This window comes from Trachymyrmex septentrionalis, unplaced genomic scaffold, assembly GCF_001594115.1.
Source record: "Trachymyrmex septentrionalis isolate Tsep2-gDNA-1 unplaced genomic scaffold, Tsep1.0 scaffold22, whole genome shotgun sequence".
In the NCBI taxonomy this organism is placed as follows: domain Eukaryota; kingdom Metazoa; phylum Arthropoda; class Insecta; order Hymenoptera; family Formicidae; genus Trachymyrmex; species Trachymyrmex septentrionalis.
In genome coordinates, this window is record NW_017305375.1 from 3779213 (window position 1) to 3805363 (window position 26151).

The following is a 26151-nucleotide window of genomic DNA, read 5'->3' on the forward strand; positions in this document are numbered from 1 at the left end:
TTTAACTTTTGTTTAATCATTTTCTTTATTGAGAATATTAAAGAAGTTTTTCGCACAATTACAGGCAAATATACAAATTTATAAAAAGTTTTCGGACAGATCAATTTTAATGTTTATGTTATTATTTATTGTAGATAAAATATGTTTGACAACATTTTAATATTTATATTTGTACTCCTAAATTAACTCTTAACAATAGTTTTTTTAAATCTTATGTTTCAAATACTAATTAAGTTTCAATAACTCATTATCTATCACATTACCTATATACATTGCAATAACACTTTTTATTCAAATACAAAGTAATAATTTTTTTATGTTGCGTAATCAATCAATATAATTTTTTAAGGAAATGAAAATGTGCTTGCATGAACTTTCCATAGTAGATGACACATTGGAAGTACTCGGAAGCCCAAAAGAATATCAACAGCTGCGTAACTGGATAATTCGAATAACAATCGGATGGATTGTATTGGTTTTTTCTAACTTATTAACAGTAACTCTTAGTTGGAAGATTTTTTCTAATCTTGAACATATATATTTTGTTCAAATTTATCACAAATTTCTGCTATATCATTCGATATTTGTCAATATTTTAAGTGCTCTAATTTGTGGAACTATCTTTGGGTTAGTATACAGTGTGTCCCAGAATGATCGTCAAATATTTTGTGCGCTGATAGAGCAAACTAAACTAAGTCGAAAAGTCATCTACCATTTTGCAATTTTCGCAGTCAGTAAGATATTAATTATTAAAAATCGACGAATATTAGTTTTCAATAATTTTTTACTCAAACAATATCAACTTTACAGAAAAACAAATGACAAATATTGTTTTTTTTTTTTTCATAGATTTCTGACAAGGAGAGGCTACGGAGTAACCCTCATCGCTCAGTGAGAAATGATAATCGAATCAACATCGAATTAGACATCGAAAGCATCAGATCGAAATCGATTCGACGTCGATTAAATATAGATTTTATTGTCATTTCTCATTGGGCGATTTCAATGAAACTTAGAATTGTAGAGTGTGTGTGTGTTCCCTTTAATAAAAATCACCTCCCATTTGAGCGTAGCCGATTTACTGATTTTCGAGATATTTCAATATTAAATTTGATAACGGTATTTCTTTTAGAGTTTATTAGAGTATTTGTTATACTCGAGTATTTGTAGCGTAATGGATATAATAACAACCTTTCCACAGTACAGAATTTACAGCAATATTACTGCAAAATCTCTGCAATATTAAAAAAAATTACAAAAATTGCATACAATTAATGTTGCAAATTCTGTACTATAATATATGTAGAGGTTATCCACTATGTTACAAATACTCAGATATGAACGTTCTAATAAACTCTAAAGGAAATGTCGTTACCAACTTTAATACTGAAATACCTTAGAACCGGTAGACTGTCTACTCTTAAATAAGAGATCATTTTTATTCAGGGGAACACAATTTACAATCCTGTCAAGTTTTATTGAAATCAATCACTCCGGAACCTCCCTTTGTAAGAATTTTTTCAGAGTTTTTAGTACCGCATTTTCTTATGTTGATAAAAAATAATTGTCAATAAGAAAATGAAGTAGAAAAAAGTTGATAAAAAATTCTCAAAATACTATATAAAATATAATAAAACATAAAAAACAAGCAATAAAACTTTAGTCTGACTTTGATTGCGTTATTCATTAATAATGCAATCAAAATATGTGTATGTAATGCATATTTCTTATAATTTTAATAAAAGACATAACTAAATCTCTTTCATTCAATTTAGATACACAAGCTCCAGATTTCATCAAGTCAATGATCGTTTACAAGTACTCTGTTTTCTTTTCGAAAATAATACAGATAGAAGACAAAACAGATGTACTTTGGTGCGTCAACGGATGACGGGAGTTAAGGATTGCAAACAATATATATGGATTATCATGTAATTTTTTAAAAAGTGATACTATTTACTCATATACGAGTGCATATATGTATGTAATGTGCCCCTTCGTGTAATATTTCAAAAAGTATATAAGATTTTAAAAAATGTTTATGAAAGTGCAACGGTTTGGAAAAAGGACTGCATTCTTTGGTTACGTTATTTTTTTCTAGAGACGCCAAATAGATATATGTAATGATTATGTTTGCTTTTTTTTAAATAGAATTAAATGATTTTTTTATGTAAATTTCTCTAATTATTTTGCATATAAAAGTATTAATGTAAACATATCAAAAAACCAATAATTTACGAAATATTATATAGGAGAAATTTGAAATAGTTGATACATAGGGCACATGCATATTACCTACTTAATATTACTGCAAAATGACAAACGGTAATATTGCACAAAAATATATTTTTTTCGCAGAAACATTGTAGCAATCGTGTTGCAAAAAGTAATTCCAAATATTTTATATATACATATATATATATATATATACAATATATGTATTATATATTACACACGCGCGCGCACGCACACACGCACACACGCACACACGCACACACGCACACACACATATATGTATATTATATATCTGTAGATATCGATATCACACTGTATATATGAAGAACAGAATTCCAAAATGCATTTTGTTCAAGATTTCATCTTTTTAGTTAGAAATAGCGTAATGTTCAATGTTAAAAGACTCATATTATAAGCTATTCTGAGATATTCAAAAAGCATTTTTTTATCGTTAATTTATATGTTGAAAAAACTTAGATATTTCGAAGTGCATTATGTTTTTTAACTAGAGACAAACAAAATAAATTTGTGTAACATTATTAGCAATGTTTAACAATTTTGTATAATATTTCACATCCTATTGATGGGCATATTGTTATTTTCTGTAAAATGCCTAATTTTCTTTTGTGTGGAGTTTCTTTCTTTCTCATTTTCTGAAAATAATATATTTTTGACAAAACATATTTTGAAAGTCTGCTCCTCATATGTATATTATTATAATACGTATATATAAGTATATATATATATATACACACACGTATAAATATATATTAATATATATATATATATGTGTATGTATATATTATACATGTACATACACAAAAATGATTAACTTTTGTAACTGTATGAAATAATTGTACATTATGAACTGATGACAAATTACAACTATAGTTTAAATCAAAATTCTAGGTTAAAAATATATTTTATTTAACACTTCTAATACGTATTTTTACGGTTCTATTAATTATAATAATTATGATTTAATTACAGACACGTCCATCTACAACTGTGTTTTATATCACGCAAACTAAATAAAGTATTCAACATACAAATGTTATCACAAATTTTATGGATCTTTTTAGAAACTATTATGTATTATATCAATGTATATTGGTTGCTTGAAGAGAAACAATTTCACATATGGACACCTTACGAAATTTACAGACATATATATTTAATTTTAACTTTCATTTTGTATAGCAACTTATTTCTTGCAATAAACTACATATATCAAACTATTTACTGTAAGGTATAGTAGAATTAAAATATTATTAATTATTTACAACTAGTATAATAAAACAAGCAACAATTTTGCAACAATAAATTTACACATATCGATTTTTTTTTAAATAACGTAACTTTATTTATTATTTTTTTAATTTTACTACAAATATTGTAGTAAAACTCATATTAAACAATTTCAGATAAATAAGACAGTAGACATTCTTCACAAACTATTCATTTATAATCTCGATGAGGACTTAGGTAAACAGGTAAATAATTACAATAAAATGTTATATAAAATTTCAATTATCTTATGCGTAATTTTACTAATGCTCATGGAAATTTGGCCACTTACATAAATTTTACCCAATGATTATGCAAAAAACTGAGACATTATGAAACAGTAATTGTATTATACTAATATATTTTAGGATACTTGTGCACACTACATAACATTATACTACTAACATTATAGTTAGGGATATATAGGCTAGAAAAAGTTTCATAAATTATTTTTTATATTATATGCTGTAAGCGAACATTCAAAATTTATCGATTATATTGTCAATGTTCTACAAAAACTATGCATTTTAACATATAAAATTGAAAATAATTTATAAAACTTTTGTAATTAATTTATATATATATATATATGTATAAGCCTAAAATATATAAAAGAATACATTATTAAATTTGTAATGTTAATCAATTATATTTGAGTTATTCTTAATTATTTCTAGATCGCCATTGACTTTTCTCAGTATACTTAATTAAAATGATTTAGTATGATGTAACTCAAGAAAATGTATTAAATTTATCTCAAATTTAATTATTAATATAAACGGAACGTTGTTTTTACTTTATAATTAAACAATTGATTGATTTTGACACACATTAAAGTAAAAATAATAAAGTGTTATTTAATTTAAGAAATTGTTGTTCCTTTGATATCTAACAATATAACATAATTGATATTCTATAATAATGCTTTAATTTTTTATATGCCCATTAATATTTACTAATGTCTGAACTTTTTATATGCTCATTAATATTTATGCTATATTTATGCTATATTTATACTAATGTCTGAGATATAGTGTATAACTAACATTTATTTAATTATTTATATCAACTAGATTTCACAATTAATATTGCAAATAAAACTAAGGGAGGTAAAATTTGGATTGGGACATTTCCATTTTGGATATAATTTCGTTCGCAAGGTATGTCGAATGTTAATTGAAAGTATAAGCATATATGTAATAAAATGTATACATATAAATAAAATAAATAGTAATTTTACATTCAATTTTGTAAATTACATAAATATCTAAATGGCAACATAATATTGAAATCATTTCTCAATTAATTAAATTTTTATATTTTTCATTGTTAATTTACATATTCAAAATTCTTTTATATTAATTGTTCTCAATTTAGAATAAATATTTATATTAAGTATAATGAAAGCATATTTTTTTCAGTTCTACAGCAAAACTTTGTCCGTTTTGATGATTTTAATATCGGTATATATTCCACAATAGACCTTCTCTCTAATGCATGAGAAATTTAATTTGATTATGCTTTGATATCAACGTATACAATTAAATGCACTTTAATTAAATCAATTAATTCTCGTTGTTATGACAAGATTCGAGATTTTTGCAGCTACATTATTTATGGTAGACTATATTATATTATAAGAATTATAGCATATTATATTATAAAAATTTGTTTAATATTTTTCAGCTGGGTTTAACAGAACACAAATACTTTTGATAGACATACGCAACAATACCAAAATATTGATGAACGTTAATCTCAGCGTACTCTGGCAGTTCAATTATTTAATTAATGTTTTGTTGAATAAATATGTTCATAATATGTGCCTATATTATTTCATTAATAATAATAATTGAATATAAAATATGCAGATAAAAGTACATAATCCATCATATATATGCTTTTTAATACAATATGTATGTATTTTGTATGTAATAAAAAACAAAATGTATGTAAATAATATATTGTTTTTCAGCTTTCTAGTTTTATTTGTAATTATCTAATCATTTTCTGAGAAAAATATAATTATTTTGTACACATAATTATATAAAATTTTACTAGGTACGTAATTTTATCTAATGATATTACAATTTTATATAATTTTATATAACTATAAAAGCTTATTTTTGGGTACTCAAGCGAGAGAAAAATTTTATATTAACTAAAAATAATTATCATTCGTAATTGTTGCGAAATAGTAATAAATTCTGTTTTCCATCGCATTTTGATTCTAAATGAATGAACCATTCGAAATATCTGTTCCGTGATTGATGATACGTGATTGTGATCTTGATCCTTTTATGAATAATTTACTTTAATACATATCTTTTCAGCACTCTTACTACACACATTTTTTTTTAAATAAATTTCTCGAGCAGTGAAAAATATAGGTTTATAATCTAAAAAATAATAATCTAGAAAAATTAAGATAAAATTGTATTATTATAATTCCTATCGACTTAATCAGATTCCTTTGACTTATGAAAATATAGTTTTTATTTCCTTTTACATCAATATTATAATGCACATTAGGGGAACCTAGGGCTAATATAATGGTTATAATAATTTTTGATCAAGTTTTAAGCATATTAAAAATAAATAAATCAACTTTATTATATAATACTAACTAAAATATTCTTTGAAGTATTTTACTATAAGAAAAATCTAAGTTTTATTGTAAAAGATTACGTTAACAAGATAAAATTATTGTTTTAGCGAAAGCGTGCATTAACCTCGATTTATTTGGAGTATATAATGGAATACTACATAAAACTTTATTCCAATCCAATAGCGCGACATACCAAAGTCAGGACAAGGCCTTTCATACATATGCTTGTGATTTGCACGTAAGTTGTACACAGAGACATACGGGACCTACAATTTAGTTTCGAACGGCAATTTTTGAGAGGTTTTCTTGGCAATTTATACTCTTGATGGTTTGTCAGATCACTGAAGAGGAGATACGAGCGCGTGAAAAATTCTTTGAATTTGCCTGGGATTAAACCCGGGATCTCATTAGGCATAACAGTCTCGTGCGCTACTACGCCACGCTTGTGCTCATAAAACTTGTTTATTTTTCAAAAATTAATATTAAACATTGCTTAAAAGTGACTTACAGTAATATAAGTAGAAATACATTACTTTGAATTATTAATTTTTTATTAACAATCCTATATTTGATACATTATATAAGTACACTGTTGTTACTAAACATGAATAAAAATTAAAATTTTGTGTATGATTACAATATTTGCACAATTCTAAAAACAAGCAAACACATAAAGACTGGCGCTAACCTCACTTCTACTGCCTCATGTGTCACGGTGGATGACATCACGGCGCAGCCATTAAGCACCATTGTCCCCATATATTAGTGCGTCATTATATACCTCGACGTGCATAAATTTACTTTAAATAATATAAAAAATACCACAGATAATCAATATATTTTTTAAAATGTTTGAAGGTGGCTAACAAATACAAAATATAAATAATAGAGAACATAGAGTCACAACTATAGATGTTTAAATGCAAGTCATATATTTAAAATTCATATAAAAATGTAGACGTTTCGATCAAGATTTGACCATTATCAGTGCAACAAGATGACAAAATAAAATATATATGACATAAATCCTCTCAAATATGACACGGAGTAAGTCAAAATAATAATTTTTGTCAGAAATAATTCTTACCGATGTTCTAAGTATTCGGTTTTTAAGTTATATTACTTACTCCGTGTCATATTTGCGTCATAAGATACGTGAATCTGGAAATTCCGTATTTTCACAAAGTCACTAATTGCTTCTTTTGAAAAAAAGGAATCATACACGTAACAAAGATTTCATCAGAAGCGTTTAAATATTTGTTAATTTCAACCTTTAGACTTCAACTTATTCTGTAAACTCGTACCATAAGCGATTGGAAAATAAAGTATAAATAAATAGTAAATCTAAGTTAAGGATTAAATAATTTTTTAATTTACTTTTTACTTTTTTATTTACTTTTTCAAAATAATCTTTCATATTTAAAATACATTATTTTGTTTATAATACCTATGATAATTTATAATATAATGAAAAAAGGACAAAAATTATTGAAAATTACAAGAGCCATTAATAAATATTGAGAGACGGAAAATTATTTGAAAAATTAGAAAATTTGCATATGCTAAATGAACGTAAATGGGTTATATTTAAAATATTTGGGAAATATGTTACAAAATTATTCATGATAGCCATTTATTAATTATTGTTTATGCTAATTACAATCAGAATTTGTAATATTTTTGTCGCAATTTTTATAGATTTCTCAATTCATGACGAAATCAAGACTTACATAAACACAAACGGAAAAAAATTATTATTTCCAATGGTATAGTTATAGTATATAGTTAATTTATGCTAAATTTTCGCATTTGTACATTTATAAAACAACTAAAGAAAGGACATGAATAAAACATTATGGGCTGTAGAAATATTAGAGCCTGAAGCAATTTATTATCTTATAACAAGATATGCAACAAACATAAGTACATGACATAAGTCCTATCATACTGCGCGATAGAAATTAATAAGTTATAATTTTTTAAACAAGAAATTTATTATGTGCGATACAATATTATTGTAACGTCGCATTACTATTAGAAAAAATATATATTGATTAGTAGAAATTAAATATTTAAGCAAAATATTTTAGACTAAGATTACTGAGCGTCAGCCGGATCAGAATTAAATTTTATTCCGTTGAGTGCAACCAATGGCCACAAAAATGGTTACCTTTCAATGTCAGTTAATTCTGCATTTTGTTTGAAAATGAAAACACAATGATTAAGAACGTAATCATATCTATCTGATAACAATTATCGATTAACATCCAGAGAAAAATATAATTCCTATCTATGTCACAAGGTACGCTAGATATAATTTATACACTATTCAATCTTAGCTTACACACCACCTGTTCCTCGTTTACATCTTATTTCTCGGAGTCGAGAACATGAAATAATTTTGTCGTAGTTACGCCGATATGTGTCCACAAATTAAAGTAGAACAGATTCATATCCTACACAGGATTCATAAATATATAGTGTCCCATAAAAGATTATTAATAGTAGAAATACATTTTTCCCCATGAATTTTAAATCGATTTTTCCTTAACGATAAATTTGCTTTATTTACGATATTTTATTAAGATATTTTAAACATTTTCTTATAATATTTATGAACTTAGGTATATTTTTTGTAAATCTAATTTTCTAAACGTGTATTAAACGCTTAGTTCTTAATTGTTAATTTAAAAATAATATACTTTTTATAAATTTTAAAATTTAATAGATATTAAAGTAAAATATTTAATGTTAAAAATTCAAAAATTACTAGTACGATATTTGTTTAAATCTTCTTGTCAAGGAATAATCGTTCCACAAATTCATTCAAGAATGTCACTACTACGAATTGCTACTTTTTACATTTTGTACGAAATAACAATAATACTGATATAGGCATCTCTTGAAAGACTTCACTGATGTATAATTATCGGCGAAAGATATTTTTGATTTATTTTCACTAATTACATATCGTCAGTACAACGTGCCGTTTGCAACACAGGTCGGAGGACACAAATCGTAAATGCACAAACATAAAAAGATAAAAATTTTTCATAGCTATGTTATATGCATCTTAAAAAAAGATAAAAAGAAACTCATATGTTTTTATTTTTAATAAACTTTTTCGTTCCCGATTAATGCATATAGTCTTTAATAATATTTAAATAATTAAATGTATCTATTAAAATGCATGATTTTTTTTTTATAAATATAAGTGTATTTAGAAATTTAGACGCTTTTATAAATCTAATTTTAAGTATCTCATACCTTTTGTCTTGTTAATATAAAAACAATCTTTTTATTTTTATTTTTTTTGAAATTTTAAATTAATATACATTAAGTACTTAAATATCATAATTTACTAATGTATTTTATAAATTAAATTAAATTATCTAAATAATTTTTTTTAGTGGATTATAACTTAAGAATTATATATTTGAGAATTTTGGATCATAATATATAAAGAATTTTTCTTCCATTATGCCAATTTTACATACATTTTTTTAAATATGTAAATTTTCTTGCAATATATTTTAACGAGATATTAAGGATATAGAGCAACATATATATCAAAATATTTAGACAATTTAATTACACATGAATTTCTGTCTGTCTCTCTCTCTCTCTCTCTCTCTCTCTCTCTCTCTCTCTCTTTCTTTCTTTCTTTTTTTTCTAATTTCATCATGGGAGAGTTATATATGAAATTGCAGCAAGAGTTTCGCGTGTAGAGTACTATTTATGAAACACTCGAAACAGAAGAACATTTCTTTCATACACCATATTCATTGTGTACACTTTGAATTTATGTCCTCAACCACGATTGTATCTACGACTTGTAATTTGCGACCTGCGTCCAAATCTTCCATTCTGAATCTTACGAAAGCATAAAAACATAAGTAATAATATATACATAACAAATCATACACATTGACTAGACCAAAATCGGCTTATAATATGTAAAATAACTTATGATATGTAAAATACAATAACGAAGCCTTAATTAACAAATTGTTAAAATAATAAATGACAGTATACTGCACCCATTATCATAACTGATAGACACGTCTTCTTTTTTCCTCGTTTTTAGATTTAGCTATATCGGTTTAATTATTTGGAGGAGACGTTTCGTAACAGTTGCGTTATCATTTCTAAGAGCTGTTGTATTATTGTGAATCTGAAACATAAAACAAAAATAGTATTTATAATACTACCTTTGTAACATTTGGTGAATCGATATCACGTTTTATCATCTATTGTTTAATATATGAAAAGCTAAGGACAAAACTATGTCTAATAAAATAACTCTTATCGCTGTACGATACAATAAAGTTGCATAGAGTAACTTATTCTTAATTGTATACCTTAAAAGAAAGTTTCTACATTATCTATTTACTTAACATTTTTTGTTTAAGATACAAATTGTTTATACATCTACACATTTATATGATGCATGTAATAAAATATTTATATTATGTAACATATATATTATATGTTTATAATGTCATGATATTAATAAGAAAGTGTGCACAATTATAAATAAAATGCTTAAGATATTTGCATTTTTTTTTTAATTTACTATTTGACTCTTGCTATCACCTTTTTTTTAATAAAAATTAAAATAAACTAGCTAAATTGATAGAAAATGCAATTCAGAATTAATGAAACGTTTATACATTTTAATATTAATGATTAGTTGTTAGATAATTGAATTGCGCGTAGATAACTGATTCTTATAACTAGTCAGACTGTCATCCCAAAGTTACAATGCAGAATTTATCATTATTTCGTGCAATTGTGTACAATAGTGAGCAACTTCTCGATGACAGTATGCGCGGCAGAGAAAGTTTTAAAGCGAACCCTTGCGTCGGTATTGTCTCGTAGTTGCGAAGAAGATAATCCACAGCTTTGTTTTAAATGTCACTTGGCATCGTATACAAGGAAAAAATTTTTTTTCACAGCATTAATAGTGCGGAATAATTTGTAAACGGGCGATTGTAAGTGTTGATCATAAAAAAAGTGTTGAATTCAACAGCGTGGATAAAAACATTATTAGTAGTAGTAAGAGTAAAATACAGTAAGAGTGTGTGTAAAATATATCGACACATTACAAGTATACTGAGTACATTTAAATGTGCTCGATGTGTCGCATGCAAAGTAAATACATAGAAGAGTGTATAATATTTAGCAAAGATTTTTGAAAATGATACATTGCATTTAAAATGCGCTCAAAAAGATGTTTTGAAGAACGTTTGTGTGTGGAAAGAGATAAAATTTAATTTTTCTTTCTCTACATTCTGATAAATTGCTTGATACTTCATAAATACTACAAACATATTTAGCCATTAGATACGCATGAAAGATAAACGAAGCGATAAAGAGAACTGCGACATAATGTTTGATACCAATTGGCTGTCAGTCAACCGATTACCTAATGTTGTCGACGAGTCCCCATCCATGCCGATGCTCTCGGTGTTATCAAGCACCCTTATGAACGGGCTGTTGTCCTCGTACGGGGCATTCGCCCATTTTTTGCCTCTCACCCCTACAAACATCCCCCGTAACTCCCATCGTGGATTTTTCTTACCGCGCATCTCAAAATATCGGAAAGGCGATCGTTTTTCGACTTGGCACGAGGCTAGAATGTGTCTTCTATTGCCCATTCCTGCTCGGGGGGAAACACAACGTGGGCCAATGTGACCATTTCAACCTCAAAATCGCACGGCGTATAAGAACGGTGTAAAAGAAAGAAAATAAAAAAATTGTCTACCTTCTCATTACAAAGTTTGTTCGGAGGTGCATGAGTAATAGACAAATATTTGGGAAGCCTTCGTTACGTTCCACTTAGACTCGATCGATTATATCGTCTAGTAATATTACAAGAGGCATTCAAAAAGTACAAGTAGACACTCTAGAGTGCGCGATAAAAGCGACAGAAAATATTTTTCATCGAGTTATAACACATTTAATCAAACACTGATAAAAACTACTCCCGTACGCAAATAATTTTTATTTTGTTTTAATATTGCAAGCAATCGTGTCTCCAGCTTCTCAAAACCTTTTGTATAAAAAAAGAGAAATTTTTAACTTTCCGCATGAACTATTTTTCATATTAAAATTGGTACTAAAGATAAACAAGTTTTAACATATTTACATATTATAATTATTATAGCAAGATTTATAAAACTAGAGCTCATATAAGTTTCAAGAAGTAATTAACTTAATTATTTTATAAGTTATAAATAAAATTTTTCTTACAAATGAACTATTTTGTAAGTCATTAATAATTGTAGAGTTATGAATGTTTTATGAAAAATAATTATTAACAAATATTAATTATAATAATATTCAAATATTTCTCTCTTTTTCAATTATCATAAATATATAATGTAAGCATTATGACTCTACCTTGGTATTCGTTTAATGATCCAAAATTCATGCTGGGCTCAAATCTTTGTCCTACACTCCTCTTGCCCCTCATACCTTGAAAACCCATCGGTGCTCTCTTATCGGTGTCTTTCTTGCCTCTCATCCCTTGAAAACCCATTGGTGCCCTCTTGTCGAAATCCATGTCGGGATCATCTATGTAATAATCTACGTAGTTTTCAAAGCCGTCTTTCTTGCCTCTCATGCCCTGAAACAATTTATTAATTAATTAAATAATTATTAAAAACATTCCTTTTTCTTAACTTTTAATGTTTTCTTAACTAAATGTTTCTTATCAATTATATTGAAAGTGAAATATATTCAATTAGATAGAAAAAAATCTGTGTTTCCAGAACTGATTAAGCAACTAATTAACTTACCTGAAAACCCATAAGGGCTCTTTTCTCAAGTTCTTCTATCTCGTCGTACAATGCTTTCTTGCCTCTCATCCCCTGAAATCCCATAGCAGCCCTTTTTTCCCATTCTTTTTTTATCTTATTGTGCATATCTTGGAATTCCATTGCTAAAAGTCTCTTTTCATCTTGTGGATATTCGAAAACATATGTTTTTTTTCCCCTAGTACCATAAAAGCCCAACGCAGCTCTCTTTTCAATTTCACTCAGCACCTGTAGTTTAGTACTTTTTAGTAAAATAAAGTATAAACAACGACGACTAAGTTTCAGGCAAATTAAAATCTGTTAATTTATACATTAACTTATTATTTAAAACTCTTAAATAACCAAGAATCTTTTTATAATGATTACATTTATTTAAGAAAGGTAAACTAAGCATGTGAATAGAGAAAACTAAAGAAGAAAAAGCAGAATAGTTCTATAATTTATGACCATTTTGTAAATAATTTTTATATTTAAGAATCTTACAAGTTGTTAGTATTGATCTATTATCGCTCTAAGCTCTTGCAGGATAATAGTTCGATTAATCACTGAACGTTCACGCTTACCTCCTCCAAAGATTTCTTCCCTCTCATTCCTTGAAATCCCATGGGTGCACGTTTATAATATTCATCTTCTAATAAAGCCTTCTTGCCTCTCATACCCTGAAAACCCATTGGCGCTCTTTTGTCGTAGTCCTCAAGGAAGTAGGAGTCTTCAAAATCAGGTATCAAATAATCCTTTTTCCCCCTCATACCCTGAAATCCCTTTGGTGCTCTTTTGTCAAACTCATCATGCAGAAGATTGTCCTCAATTTCGGACGCGCTCAAATCCTTATCCTGTAATTGTCGGAATCTCTTATAAATAATTTAAAAGATAATAAACTAAACACATAAAATTAGACTTTCCTTCTTCTTCTCCTATGCCAATTCTCTTAAAAAGTTAGATAATAGCTTACCTGAACATTCACTAACGTTCTTTTGAAATGTTCTGCGACCGTAGGAATGAGGTCCTTTTTCCCGCGCATACCTTGAAATCCCATGAGCGCTCGTTTGGCAGACACGGCATCATTGGAGGATTCCTCTGCGAATGACGAACTAGTCCAGACTGCCAGGAAAAGAACCGAACTAAAAAGCATTCTAAAACATATCAAGAACGTAGTTAGTATTTGTAAAAATATATTCCATAAGAATATATTACATAATCATTTTTCTTTAATTTTATATTTCATACAGAGAATCTTAACTCGGAAATACATGAATATCGATCATGTAACTTTTTCCTTAGAGTGAAAACATAAAAAGTGAAATTTTGTATATGTACTTGTACATATATAGATACATACAAATATTATAAATTTTTCTTTTCGTGTTTACTTTTTTTGTTCAATAACATTTCTATGAAAAAGTGACCGATACTCAAAAAGATGATTGATACCCAGAGGCATTTTACACACCAGTAGCAAAAAATGTAAATTGTTGCTAAATATTGTTTTGTATGTATATTGTTCATATTCTCTTTCTTTTATTATTCTTTACGAACCTTTAAATATACAATTTTATCAAAAAAACTCGCATAAAAAAGCGTATATAAATATTTACTTTCTTTAAATATTTCTTTAATATTGTCATAATATATATATAAACTACTTAACGTATTATTTTGTTTAATATTTATTTGATTTTTGCTAATTTTTTTCAGAAAATTGTAATTAAATACATATCCATAATGATCTCAAATATTAATAAATCGAAAAGCAATCAATAATATACAATTTGTTTTTATTAATAATTATTGTAATTAAGGCAGAAAAAACTTTCAGGTAATGGTTTATGTAAAAAAATCAATAATGACTATTTTCGGATTAAAAACGTGGACGCCTATTAAATTTTCATATGATAAGATAACGAGTGCCGGACATTGTATTATTCTTATTGTTGTGTCTTAGCATGTACATACCCGAAAATCAAGCTATATCAAGTCAAACTAATTTATTGACGTGTCACGTAACCACATTCGATTGTTCATCAAGAATCTAGTCGGGACTAACGATCTGTCGAGTAAACTCAAACATTCAAATAATACTAATTTCTACCCGTATATTTACTATTATGTATATAGTAATTAGTGTTTGAAGCATAAAACAAGAAGTAACAAACAAACAGACGTATTTGAGAGATTAATTATATTTATTTATTGTAGACAAATTTATTTTTTTTAAACTATTAAAAAAAATTTAATTCTAAATGAGTGATTAAATTTCTTATTTGTATAACAGTTTGTCACAGTAAATCTAGCTAACAATAAGTACAACGCGGGCATGAATAGAAATATTTTATCTATGTCCAAAAAGGAAATATGAAGAGCTTAAAGTACGTTTTTCATATAATACATTATGTTATGCGCAAGAATATATTATATAAGAAAATCGTATTGCGAGAAAATAATGTTTACATGAAATGTGGAACGTGTAACATAAAAGCAGAAATACAGAAGAAAGCAAAATTGATTTTGAGATCTTAAAAGAAAATACCCGCATGTTGAAATCGGAGAAATGTTTCAAGAAATGTATTGAGCACAATATTAATAGAAATGTTAAATCAGGACTTATGAAGAAGCGTCTGATTAATACGGAATGAAATGTACGCCCATGGAAATAATTAATTACTTTTAAAGTGGATTTAACTTGCGCCAAACATAAATATAACGGAAAAAACGATGTTTGTATAATTCTGTTCTTGCTTGCTTCTCTCGAGAGATTATTCAATTTTATAAGGTTTAAAAGTGCCGTTACTCTTCAAAGCGGAGGCTATAATTAGCGAAGGATAGGATAAAGGCTTGCGTTTCTCAAAGCATCTTGTGCACGACGAGACCAAAGAATATCGATATAAGCAGATATCGAGAAATGGGAAAGGTACATTCCCGTTGTAAATTGAGAACGTATTTTAAATTCTTATATGTAATAAAATCTTCTATCTCTCTGATTTACTGACATTCTTTCGAGATCGAATAAAAATATTTAAATACAGATTGCTATATTAAACATATATATTATACATCTTAATAATATAAACTTTTCTTCCACTAATCTGTATGCAAATCGTGACATATATTTAATATAACTTTATTTTCTTTCCATAGTGAAATAACTTCTTTTAATATATGCATATAGGATAAAAACATCTTTGTAATTGCGGTTATCACCATCGTCATTAAGATTGAAAATTAAATATTCCATATTCTAGTAATATACTGAAGTGCACAATTTTAAACCAAATCTCATACTTCATATAAAGTTTTTACATTATCTCTCTTATTCTTCTTTCCAATTAAGCAAGTAAAAGAAATAAGATTTGTATTCAGTTTTAAAAAATTAACATATATATATGTAGTTAAATAATAATTATTATTATAATAAATTTTTTTATAAATTTTTTTAAACGTTTTTTACATTATATGTAATATAAATTACATGTTTAACTATATAAATATATTTAATTGTGTCAAAACCAAAATCTTACAATTAGAATACAAATAATTTTACTTAATAGATTTATTAAAATGTAAATAAAAATTACATATTAAGTAAGAATAATATATTTTTGATGTCTTATACACAATGATATTTTTCTACAATAAAGGAAAATTAGTTAAAGATATTTGATAATAACATACAACAAACTTACGCGATTTATGTGATTTATCAAATGACATGCAATAAACCTACGCGTATATATACATAAAACTTTGTAAAAGCTATTGACTGCAAGAGCAATATCATATTATTATTATTTTTTTTATCTCATAAAGCATGTATATTATATTTGTCGTCGTATTATGACGCATTGATCGATTTCATTTTAACAGATCTTTATTCAGTACTATCCGATATCCATGCGTAAACACGTGACATTAGCATATTGTATGTTTACCATAGACGTGCAAATAAATACTTAAAACGGAAAATTAATATGAAAAATTTAATAATTCTTTCACATTTAATGTACTCAAATAATTCGAATACTTTCAATTAGAGAATTTTTTTCTTTTTTAGCTTTTCATTGAAAAAAATAATTAAAATCAATCGTTAAAACACGTCAAATTGATATAATTACTCTTTAGTTAATTCGATCGATTCTAAACGAACATTCTTATAAAAATGCGTCCTAATAATATTCATATCTCAAATCATAAGACGTTTAAAATCATAACATATGTAAGACGTCTAAAGGTATCTTAAAGATATATTTGTGTGAACTGTCTAAAAGACATCTAAAAGACATTCTTTTACTTCAATTTTTTTTTTAGACTTGTATTGTGTGTGTCTGGAATATATCTTTTTTTTTCTTCTTCACTGTAATCTCTCGTTATATTGAAATTGTACTCTTGTTTTTCTTTTCTTTGTTATTATTCTACAATATATAGGACATACATGATGCATATATTCAATCATGATGCACATACATATGCTACATATATATTATTCAAATTAAATGTTGCAATCAGATGTAAATTTATGTAACTAAATATTATATGTGCGTAAACTCTAATCTAAGGTCCTCAATATGCATAATTTGTTTATATAAACAAATTAATCCCATGGATTAATTTGTTTATATAAATGTATACGATATGTTTGGAAAATATGTTAAATTGTAAAATATATTAAATGTGTTAAATTTGACATAAATCCCTCCTCCAAAATCACCTCCTAATGATATTACTTAAAGAAATAAAAAGAACGATTGATGAATCTGTAGATGTCAATTGCATTTTAGAAATCGTTTTGCCTCGACATCGTGGGACGTGTTAATGTGCGCACGTCGTAAACTGCCGAGGTCAGCCTCTTCCTCGCGCAAAATAAACGGAGCGAGAATTCTAGCTCGACGAGACGCTAGGAACGTGCCACGTCGGGCAGGGAAAATGAGAAAAGGAGCAACATGATAAGAGAGGAGAAAGGGATTGAAGGGTAGCGAATACGTGAGAGACTGCATTGGTCGCTGGATGGTGTGTTTGTTCCTCACCACCGATCAGTCACTCGTGTAATCGTTTTAAGCAGGCATATCCAACGCGGTTTATTCCCTTAAAGTCGACGATCAAGAACCTAAATGCTTTCACTTTCATCAACACGATTTGTCGAAATTACAAAATAGATTGTATTAACTATATATTACCGTTTTACCGTTTTCAGAGCAAATTAAATATTAAGTTAATATTAAGTAAATATTACATAAATATTATGTAAAAATGAAGCAATTCATGAAATGGTATAAAAATGGTATTTTAAATTAAAATTAAAATTTAGAATTTTAATTCTCGAAATTTATTGTATACTAACTGTATTGGTTCATAAAGAGGAAATTATAAAATATATCATAATCTATAACTGATGCTCTTTAATGCAAGATTTATTACATTACTAAAGATAACGATATTCAATGATTAATGTTGACACACTTAACAAAAGTTTTAATAAAATGCGTAAAGTGCGCAAATGTTTACTTTAAAATTTTATTGACCTTTAAAATACGGCGAACATTGACGTTTGTATCATATATAGTGTAGAAAGACCTAGTATACATCGATTAATACATGTATATGTATAATCTATACGAAACACAAGAGCATTTTACTTGAACGATGAATTTTTATTCTGAGAGAGGAAGAGAGAGAGAGAGAGAGAGAGAGAGAGAGAGAGATCAATAGAAAAATTAAGATGAATCTAAACAATGCACAAAAAAACTCGCTACAAAAAATCACTTAGACAAAAGAGTCCCTCCATAATTTCTATGAAGGTATATTTATCTCTTCAAAGTAGTGTGGCGTAGTACATAATGTAAAACATGCATATCAAGATTTGCCCAGTAACCCGCATTGTGAATCGCGTGTTCTAGTTTTCTTGTTATACCTATAAGAACTATAGTTCGTATCAGAGATATGTCTTAATATTTTTTAATGAGCCAGTGTTTTAATTTAAAGTGACATATTCCATTCTATGTAAGAAAAATATAATTCACAAAAGTTAAGAATAACAGTTAGAATAGAAAATATGTGGCAATAATAACAATATATATAATTTTTTATTTTATTAATAAATTAATAAAAAAATTATTTATAAAACTTTTTGCAATAGTATTTTGATTTGTATATATGCTATATATATATTGTATATAATGTATATACATATATATATATATATATATATGTTTAAAAAAGTGTATAAATATGATAGTGACGTAAAAATAATATAATACAAAAGTATATATGTCATTAAATAAACTTTTTCTTTATATAAGAAGAGGGCTTTGTTCTTTGTTCGCCTACGCACTGCCTGCTTCGGTCATTGCACATGTGAAGGTGAAAAAGAAAAATATTTTATGCTGTATAACGCAGGTTTTTTCAATTAAATATCTATTCTTCGTCAGTTTTATATCTACTCTATTATGCATATTATGAGTATTATATGTACATTAAAAATTAAGATTACTATTTTGTTTGCATAGTATCATTTTTTTATATATGTATATACAATGAAGTTAAAAGTAATAGCCACATTCACAAATTTATTTCTTTATAATTGGATTAAAAGAACATTCGGATTTAGAAAAATGTCAATAAATTGTCTAATTGACAATATCTGCTTCCATAACGTTATAAAATATTCTTTATTAAACATCCTCTACAATTTTTTTGCAAAGATTTCAATTTTTATTTAAATCAGGCAATTATCGTAAACGCTGTACTCAGTAAAACAAATTAAAAGCTGATTGTAGAAACTAATGACAAATCTCGATTATAACCAAAAAAAATCTTATAACTTTGATCGAATATTGAATAAGAAGGATCGATATACAATGCACAATAAAATTACATCTTTAAAAAGAACAATATTTTGAGAGGTTTCATTGCAATTTGTAATTTAATTAAATGTTAAAATGTTATTTAAAAAACATTATAAAGAAAATTAAGTGTTTCTCAAGAAAACATTCAATGTATGTGGGCATGCATTGCTGGCAATTTCTATATTACTTAATCGCTAGGGATATGTAGTTTCCAATACTATCGGAAGCAGTTTGATTGACTTTGCTAACTTTATTATTCAAATATGAGGAGTTTGGAAGACTATCGAGCAAACATAAAGTACAGGAAGCAGAATCTTCCCAGGTGCGTCACGAATATGAATGAAAGCAAAATCATGAGTATCTAGGATTACCATTGAAACGAAAATTAAATTTGAACGAAAATCTAACCAGACAGATAACCAGACGAAAAGTTTCTTAATAAATGTAATAAAATTTTTCCTTTACGAATATGTGCTCTCATCGCAATGACGATTTAAAATGTGTTATAAGGATATAATAACACAAAGGGAAGATCTTTTTTAATAAATAGTATTGCTATAAATTGGATGAATTAAAAACATATTAATTTCATGAATTGTGACTGATTTGTTAATGTTATAAGTACGGAATAAGTTTATAATAACAATAATAATAACAAATATTCGCGTGCGGTAATACTTTTAGAACATAATTTGCAGAAATTAGAATATAGTTTTTAATCAAAAACTGATACCTCCCATTTATTTTAAAATTATAACAAAGAAAAGGTATAGATAATAATTTGCGCATCAATTTTTTATGTTATTTCATATTATTATTTTGCAATTAAAGATTTTTTTAAAAAGAATTTTTTTAGATTTTCTCTTTCGAAGTCTACTATATATACTTATAATTTATATATCTGCAAATTTTATGCCTGAAAATATTGTACAAAATGAAAAATAATTAAATTATTTAAAGTATTGAATTATTTAAACTTAAGTAATTAATTATTTAAAGTATTTTTTATAAATAAAAATAAAAATTATAATTATGCATGTATGTTATATAATATGAATGTAAGAATATATATATAATATATACGTAAATGTGACAACAGTATGACATAATTAATAGTAATAAATAGTAAGTAATTAATATAGTAATACGCGATTTATACTACTTTTTCATTCATTGTCTTTCGAAAGATGTAGAAAGAGAAGAGACAGCGTGTTGACACTCGGTATATATTCTCATGAGAACAAAGCTTTCCTGCGAACAATTCATCCATTGCTGGAACACGTGATTCGATAATGGTAAGAAACTTGTTGAATAGTTTCATATATATATATGAAGTAACTCTGATAGTCAAACACAATGTTGTACTACTCTGGATATAACAGAAATTCCGCAATCATGATTGCTTTTGGATTGAAATCTCTGGCGTGATAAAGAAGCTCCAAGAAATTTAATTTAAAAAATTTGTTTTATATTTTTAAATAGACTATATTAACTGTATTTACTGTTTTTTAAAGCAAATTAAATATTATATAAATATTATGTAAAAATAAAGTAATTTATCAAATGATAATTTTCACTCTGACATAATTGCTCTTCATAGAAACAATCCAAAGAGACATCTATTTATTAGTTATTTTATCTATTTTATTAGTTATCTATTAATTATCAATTTGCAATGTAATTATTAATGTAATTGGTTCAATTTCCATAACTTTTGTTATATTTGACATGATTCTTGCATTGCATCATTATCGAGTATTTAACATGAAACATCATTAAGTATAATCAAATTGTTTGATTTATATTATATATTTGAAATAATGTGTTAACTATTATGTATTCAAAATAATGTGTTAACTATTACGATTTTGTTTACTTTTGTATTTGTAAATATGTTTATAATATTTATTATTTTATTTTTTCTCTTTTAATTTTATTTATTTATCTATATCTTTTATTTTTTTTTTTACAAAATGCAAATTGTGCTCGAGACATCCGATTGACCAAATATTTACATTTCGATCATTTCCAGAGTTGGATACAGTAGTTCCTCTACATATAGATGACTCTCTCATACAAATATGTAATATTCTCTCGAAGAAAAGAGTCTGCAATACGGTCGACTTATGACATATTTCAAGAGGATATGTTACATTCTTGCTGGAGACGACATATGTCGAGATATTCATCGGAAAATAAATCTTTTACTGGATCTTGTATCTTGACACTTGAGCTGAAATCGTACACTCCGCACGTTGAGTGCTTTTCAAAATATTTTGAGTTGGTCCTAAGACCCTAAACAGTTAGCCTCCGACAACTCAAGGATATCTGTATCAAAAGCTGCAACGATTTCCCGAATAAAAATAAGTAATTTTTACTTTCTATAAAAGTTTATAATTTATTTATGTTTATTCGTTTATTACTGCTTTCTAATTTTTACATATTAATTTAATTTACGTTTAATTGTTATTTATGTTAAGTTGTATTTATTATTGATAGAGTACTTTAAAATGTGAAAGATTATTTTATTACTGTAATAATAAGAATTACGTAATTGTTGCTTTTATATTTGTAGCATTTCTGCCATTATTCTATTAGTCACTAAATTATTCGTTATATGAAATATCCGAAGACCTATCGCACGATATTCAAAGGAGGGGGAGGGGAGGGGATAATCCGATTTCCATTTACGAATACGAATGAAATGCTTTATGCAAACATTACTGTAGTGTGAACAGTTGGCACGCAGGATGTATATAAACGATTAATAAATTGATTAAGTTTATAAAATTTAAGTCGTAACTGTTGCGTGTTGTATGATTACGATACGATTAAAGAGATAACCAGCATTCCCTTCAATCACTTTAATAAATTTAATATTGATTTGTCTTTATAAGAGAGTTGATAGAAAATTATAATTTATTACCATATAATTATATATATATATATATATATATATATTTCAATCAAAAAGTTAGTAAAGAAAATTAATTAAAGAATATTTGTTATTAAACAAATGTTAAAAAATATAATTAGATTAATAGAAAGGAGAGAGAATATTTTTTATTTAAAATTTTTATAATCACATAGTTACAAATTTATAAATATATACATGAAAAGCTATTAGTGAAAAAATTATTCTAATTTGAAAAACTAAAATACTTTTTTCTTGTTCTAAAGATGCAGGACAAATCATGATTTTACCTCCATATCTCGCAAAAATGGAACGTAAGTAATCACACTATGCGACATCGAGTAAGTATCAACTTGTGTGTTGGATGAGTATGCGTCAGTGCAGTGCTCGGTTAGCACAAAAACAGCTAAACCACCACATCGTTCCGACTCGTTTCTCGCACCTTTCTCACACCTGCAATCAATCTTATGCCCCTTCCTCTGGGATATCTACCCACGTCGCCAGAGAGTTAAGGATGACCTTTTCCTCGTTATATTCATTCCGAACCTCATTACGCATATTGTGCGCGTTATGTTGAAACGTTGGCACAGTTTAATTCTATTTTTCAAATAAATGTTAAATCGATTAATAACATAAAATTATTAAAATGAAAATAACCTTTTTGAGAATGAGACAAAAATATTAAATTAACAGGAGTGTATATGTTAAAAATTAATATTTTTACCATATTTAACAAAATATCTTTAAATGTTATATATCTACATTTATCATCTAACGATGATAAAACATTCGTAAAGTATATAAATTATTGTTATTAATTTAATGATATAATTTCAAAAAATATATTTTTCCTTGTGTAATAACATTATAATAATAAATATTAAAAAATGATAAAGATCAGCCAATTAACAGTTAGTAATAAAAATCGTTAGTAATAAAAAATTAATAATAACAAACAGTAATTAAAATCATCATTTGCGCTTTATATGTAAAGTGATTTGAAAATAAATGGATTTAATAATTCTTATTAGTAATTTAATAAATAGCAATTAAAATAAAAGCTGAATTGTGTATTAATTACGAATTATTGAAAACACCTTTTAAGAGCAAATACGATTAATAAATTTTATTTGTATATCATGTTTTGTAAAATTTATCACAAGTAGATATGTATTATTAAAATATTTTTTAATACACAAAACAATTCAAAGAGATTGTTAACTACCATTTGTAATGATTTCATATTATTACAGGCAACTTTTAATTTATCGATTTATCAATAACATTATACGTAAATGCAGCTTTTACGAAGCAAAGTTGCACATGCGCATAATGTAATTAATTGATGAATTAAAAAATTTGAATGTTTTTAATGGATGTCATTACTTTAGTCAAAATATGACATACATATAATATAGGAAATTATGTGCAACACAAATTATAAAAATATTATCGTACATTATATTGTAATAATTGTATTGTAATCTTAACATTAACAATTAACACATTAAGACTGTGTTCTAAATAATATACATATTGTATACTATTTGTATATATTGTATATTACATATATTTATTGCTGTATTAAAAATTTATAAAATTATAAAACGTGAACTATAAAATTTCAGTACTCTAAACGAATAACGGAATGTAACCTAATTACATAAAAGGCTTTATTGTTACACTGTATTGTATTTAAACTGTGTTATGCTTAACTCCATACATAATAAATTCGATTATTTTCGATAAACTGTACACAAGTGTTAGATATCCTATATTTTATGTATATATATTAGATCGAGATAATGCGCGTTATGTTGCAAATCGCTATTGTATAGAAAGCAACAATAATATAGCAATACATTAATAACTATGGCTAATACCAGTGTTATACTTTAATACTCTGGTAAAAGATTATAAATGACACTAGTTAATTGTCGGATATGATAAAATGGCTACTAATCCCTGAGGAAATGAATCTAACATGCGGAATGTACTATACAACATACATTTGAAGATTTTCAATTAAGAATAATTTATATCTTTTTTAGCATTGATATTTAAAAAATAAATAATTTTAAATTATTTAGAATTAACTAGAAATTAATATAATAATTAATGTTGCGAATTGATAATCAGGAACAAAATTCGTAAAACTTGTGTAAGTTTTACAAATTTGTAACAAAAAGAATGCAAACATATTTTATCAAAAAATAATAAATTAATTTCTATTAAACTTAAAAACCTCGTGTTACATATAAAAAACAATAAATTGCTCTAAAAGAGTTCGATTAAAGATGCGAGAGAGCGAAGAAATTTTAACATAAACGCAAGGAGAGGAAAAACGCGAAGAAATAAGTTAGAAATATCGTTCACTATATCTGAGAAAGGTTTAAGTTTCTCGACACTTTAAAGATGAGGAAAATGTCGTTTCCGAGATTACCGCTTTCCGATCGGAAAGTTTTCACGCTGTGATTAAACACACAAAGGTTATTATCATTCGTTCTGTTTCGTGATGATAATAGGCTGATTTCAAACGAGATCCGTGACAAGGCATATGCAATAGTGCCATCGGAAACTTACCAGTCGGAAACCGTAGAAGTTACATGATAGCTGTCCAGTTTAATCAGAATAGATGGTAATCATCTCATAAGCAGCATTGTATTGATTATTATTTGAGGCTTCAATCTTTGCGTGTAGAAACAGTCGTAAATTTAACAATCATATCTATTTGTATAACTATATTCTTTTACAAAACTGAATTAAATAATAACTCTCTTTTTGTAATAAATTTATATAAACTTAGAAATGTTAAAATAAGGAAATCAATTATATGAATATATTATATTCAACAGGCACTGTTAATTTAAACTTTATGAAGTTTTCTCATAGTATCGATAGTAAAAATAAATCGATAACGTATAGCTTAAATATTTAATAATTTTAGTTTATTTCTCGTCTTCGCAAAATTTTTTGTTTATAAGTATGGTAAAATTCGTAACTCATTCGCCGTTTGATATATTTTACGGGGCAAAAAGAAAAACATTCAAGAATTACTCGAATTCACATATTATTACGTAAAACCATTATTTATATAACAGCGTTTTTATATTCGTTATTTAAATAAACTTTAGAAATAATAATTCTTTTTTTCAGTATAGCAAAATTTGACAAATCGGATAGTTATACTTCAAAAGCTTTAAGGTTACGAGTAAACCCCAAAGGTGATTTCGGCAATAAAAATATAAATAACCTGGAAGTACAAAGAAATGGAAACTCTCACAAGAGTAAATTAAAGGTTATTCCATTCGCTGCAATTTGTTTATAATTTTCTTTTTAATCTATTTATCATGCCTTTATTATACCTCCGTAGCTTTTTATTAACATTATACTTTAATATATATATATATATATATTAATAAGCTAAGAATATTCATCACGTACTGCCAA

The 26151-nt window shown here is 26.4% G+C and overlaps 2 protein-coding genes across 4 annotated transcripts in view; one reads left to right on the plus strand and one right to left on the minus strand.

Annotated features, from left to right (window-relative positions):
* Window positions 1-10172: 10172 nt before the first annotated feature.
* LOC108748416 (tachykinins) overlaps window positions 10173-26151 on the minus strand; it is a 62590-nt gene continuing 46611 nt past the window's right edge. The window contains exons 2-7 of one of the 2 annotated variants that reach the window (XM_018486577.1): window positions 13904-14084; window positions 13515-13784; window positions 12934-13179; window positions 12536-12761; window positions 11559-11792; window positions 10173-10304 (exon numbers count right to left, since the gene is read on the minus strand). In XM_018486577.1, the coding sequence (XP_018342079.1) occupies window positions 10294-10304; window positions 11559-11792; window positions 12536-12761; window positions 12934-13179; window positions 13515-13784; window positions 13904-14083 (1167 nt within the window). In that variant the 5' untranslated portion in view covers window position 14084 and the 3' untranslated portion in view covers window positions 10173-10293. The remainder of the gene's footprint in view (window positions 10305-11558; window positions 11793-12535; window positions 12762-12933; window positions 13180-13514; window positions 13785-13903; window positions 14085-26151) is intronic. The other variant, XM_018486578.1, reaches the window with a different exon arrangement.
* The window catches only part of LOC108748418, a 2928-nt gene continuing 2021 nt past the window's right edge, over window positions 25245-26151 (plus strand). The window contains exons 1-2 of one of the 2 annotated variants that reach the window (XM_018486580.1): window positions 25245-25339; window positions 25858-25999. In XM_018486580.1, the coding sequence (XP_018342082.1) occupies window positions 25308-25339; window positions 25858-25999 (174 nt within the window). In that variant the 5' untranslated portion in view covers window positions 25245-25307. Of the gene's footprint in view, window positions 25340-25661; window positions 25779-25857; window positions 26000-26151 lie in introns of those variants that run through there. The other variant, XM_018486579.1, reaches the window with a different exon arrangement.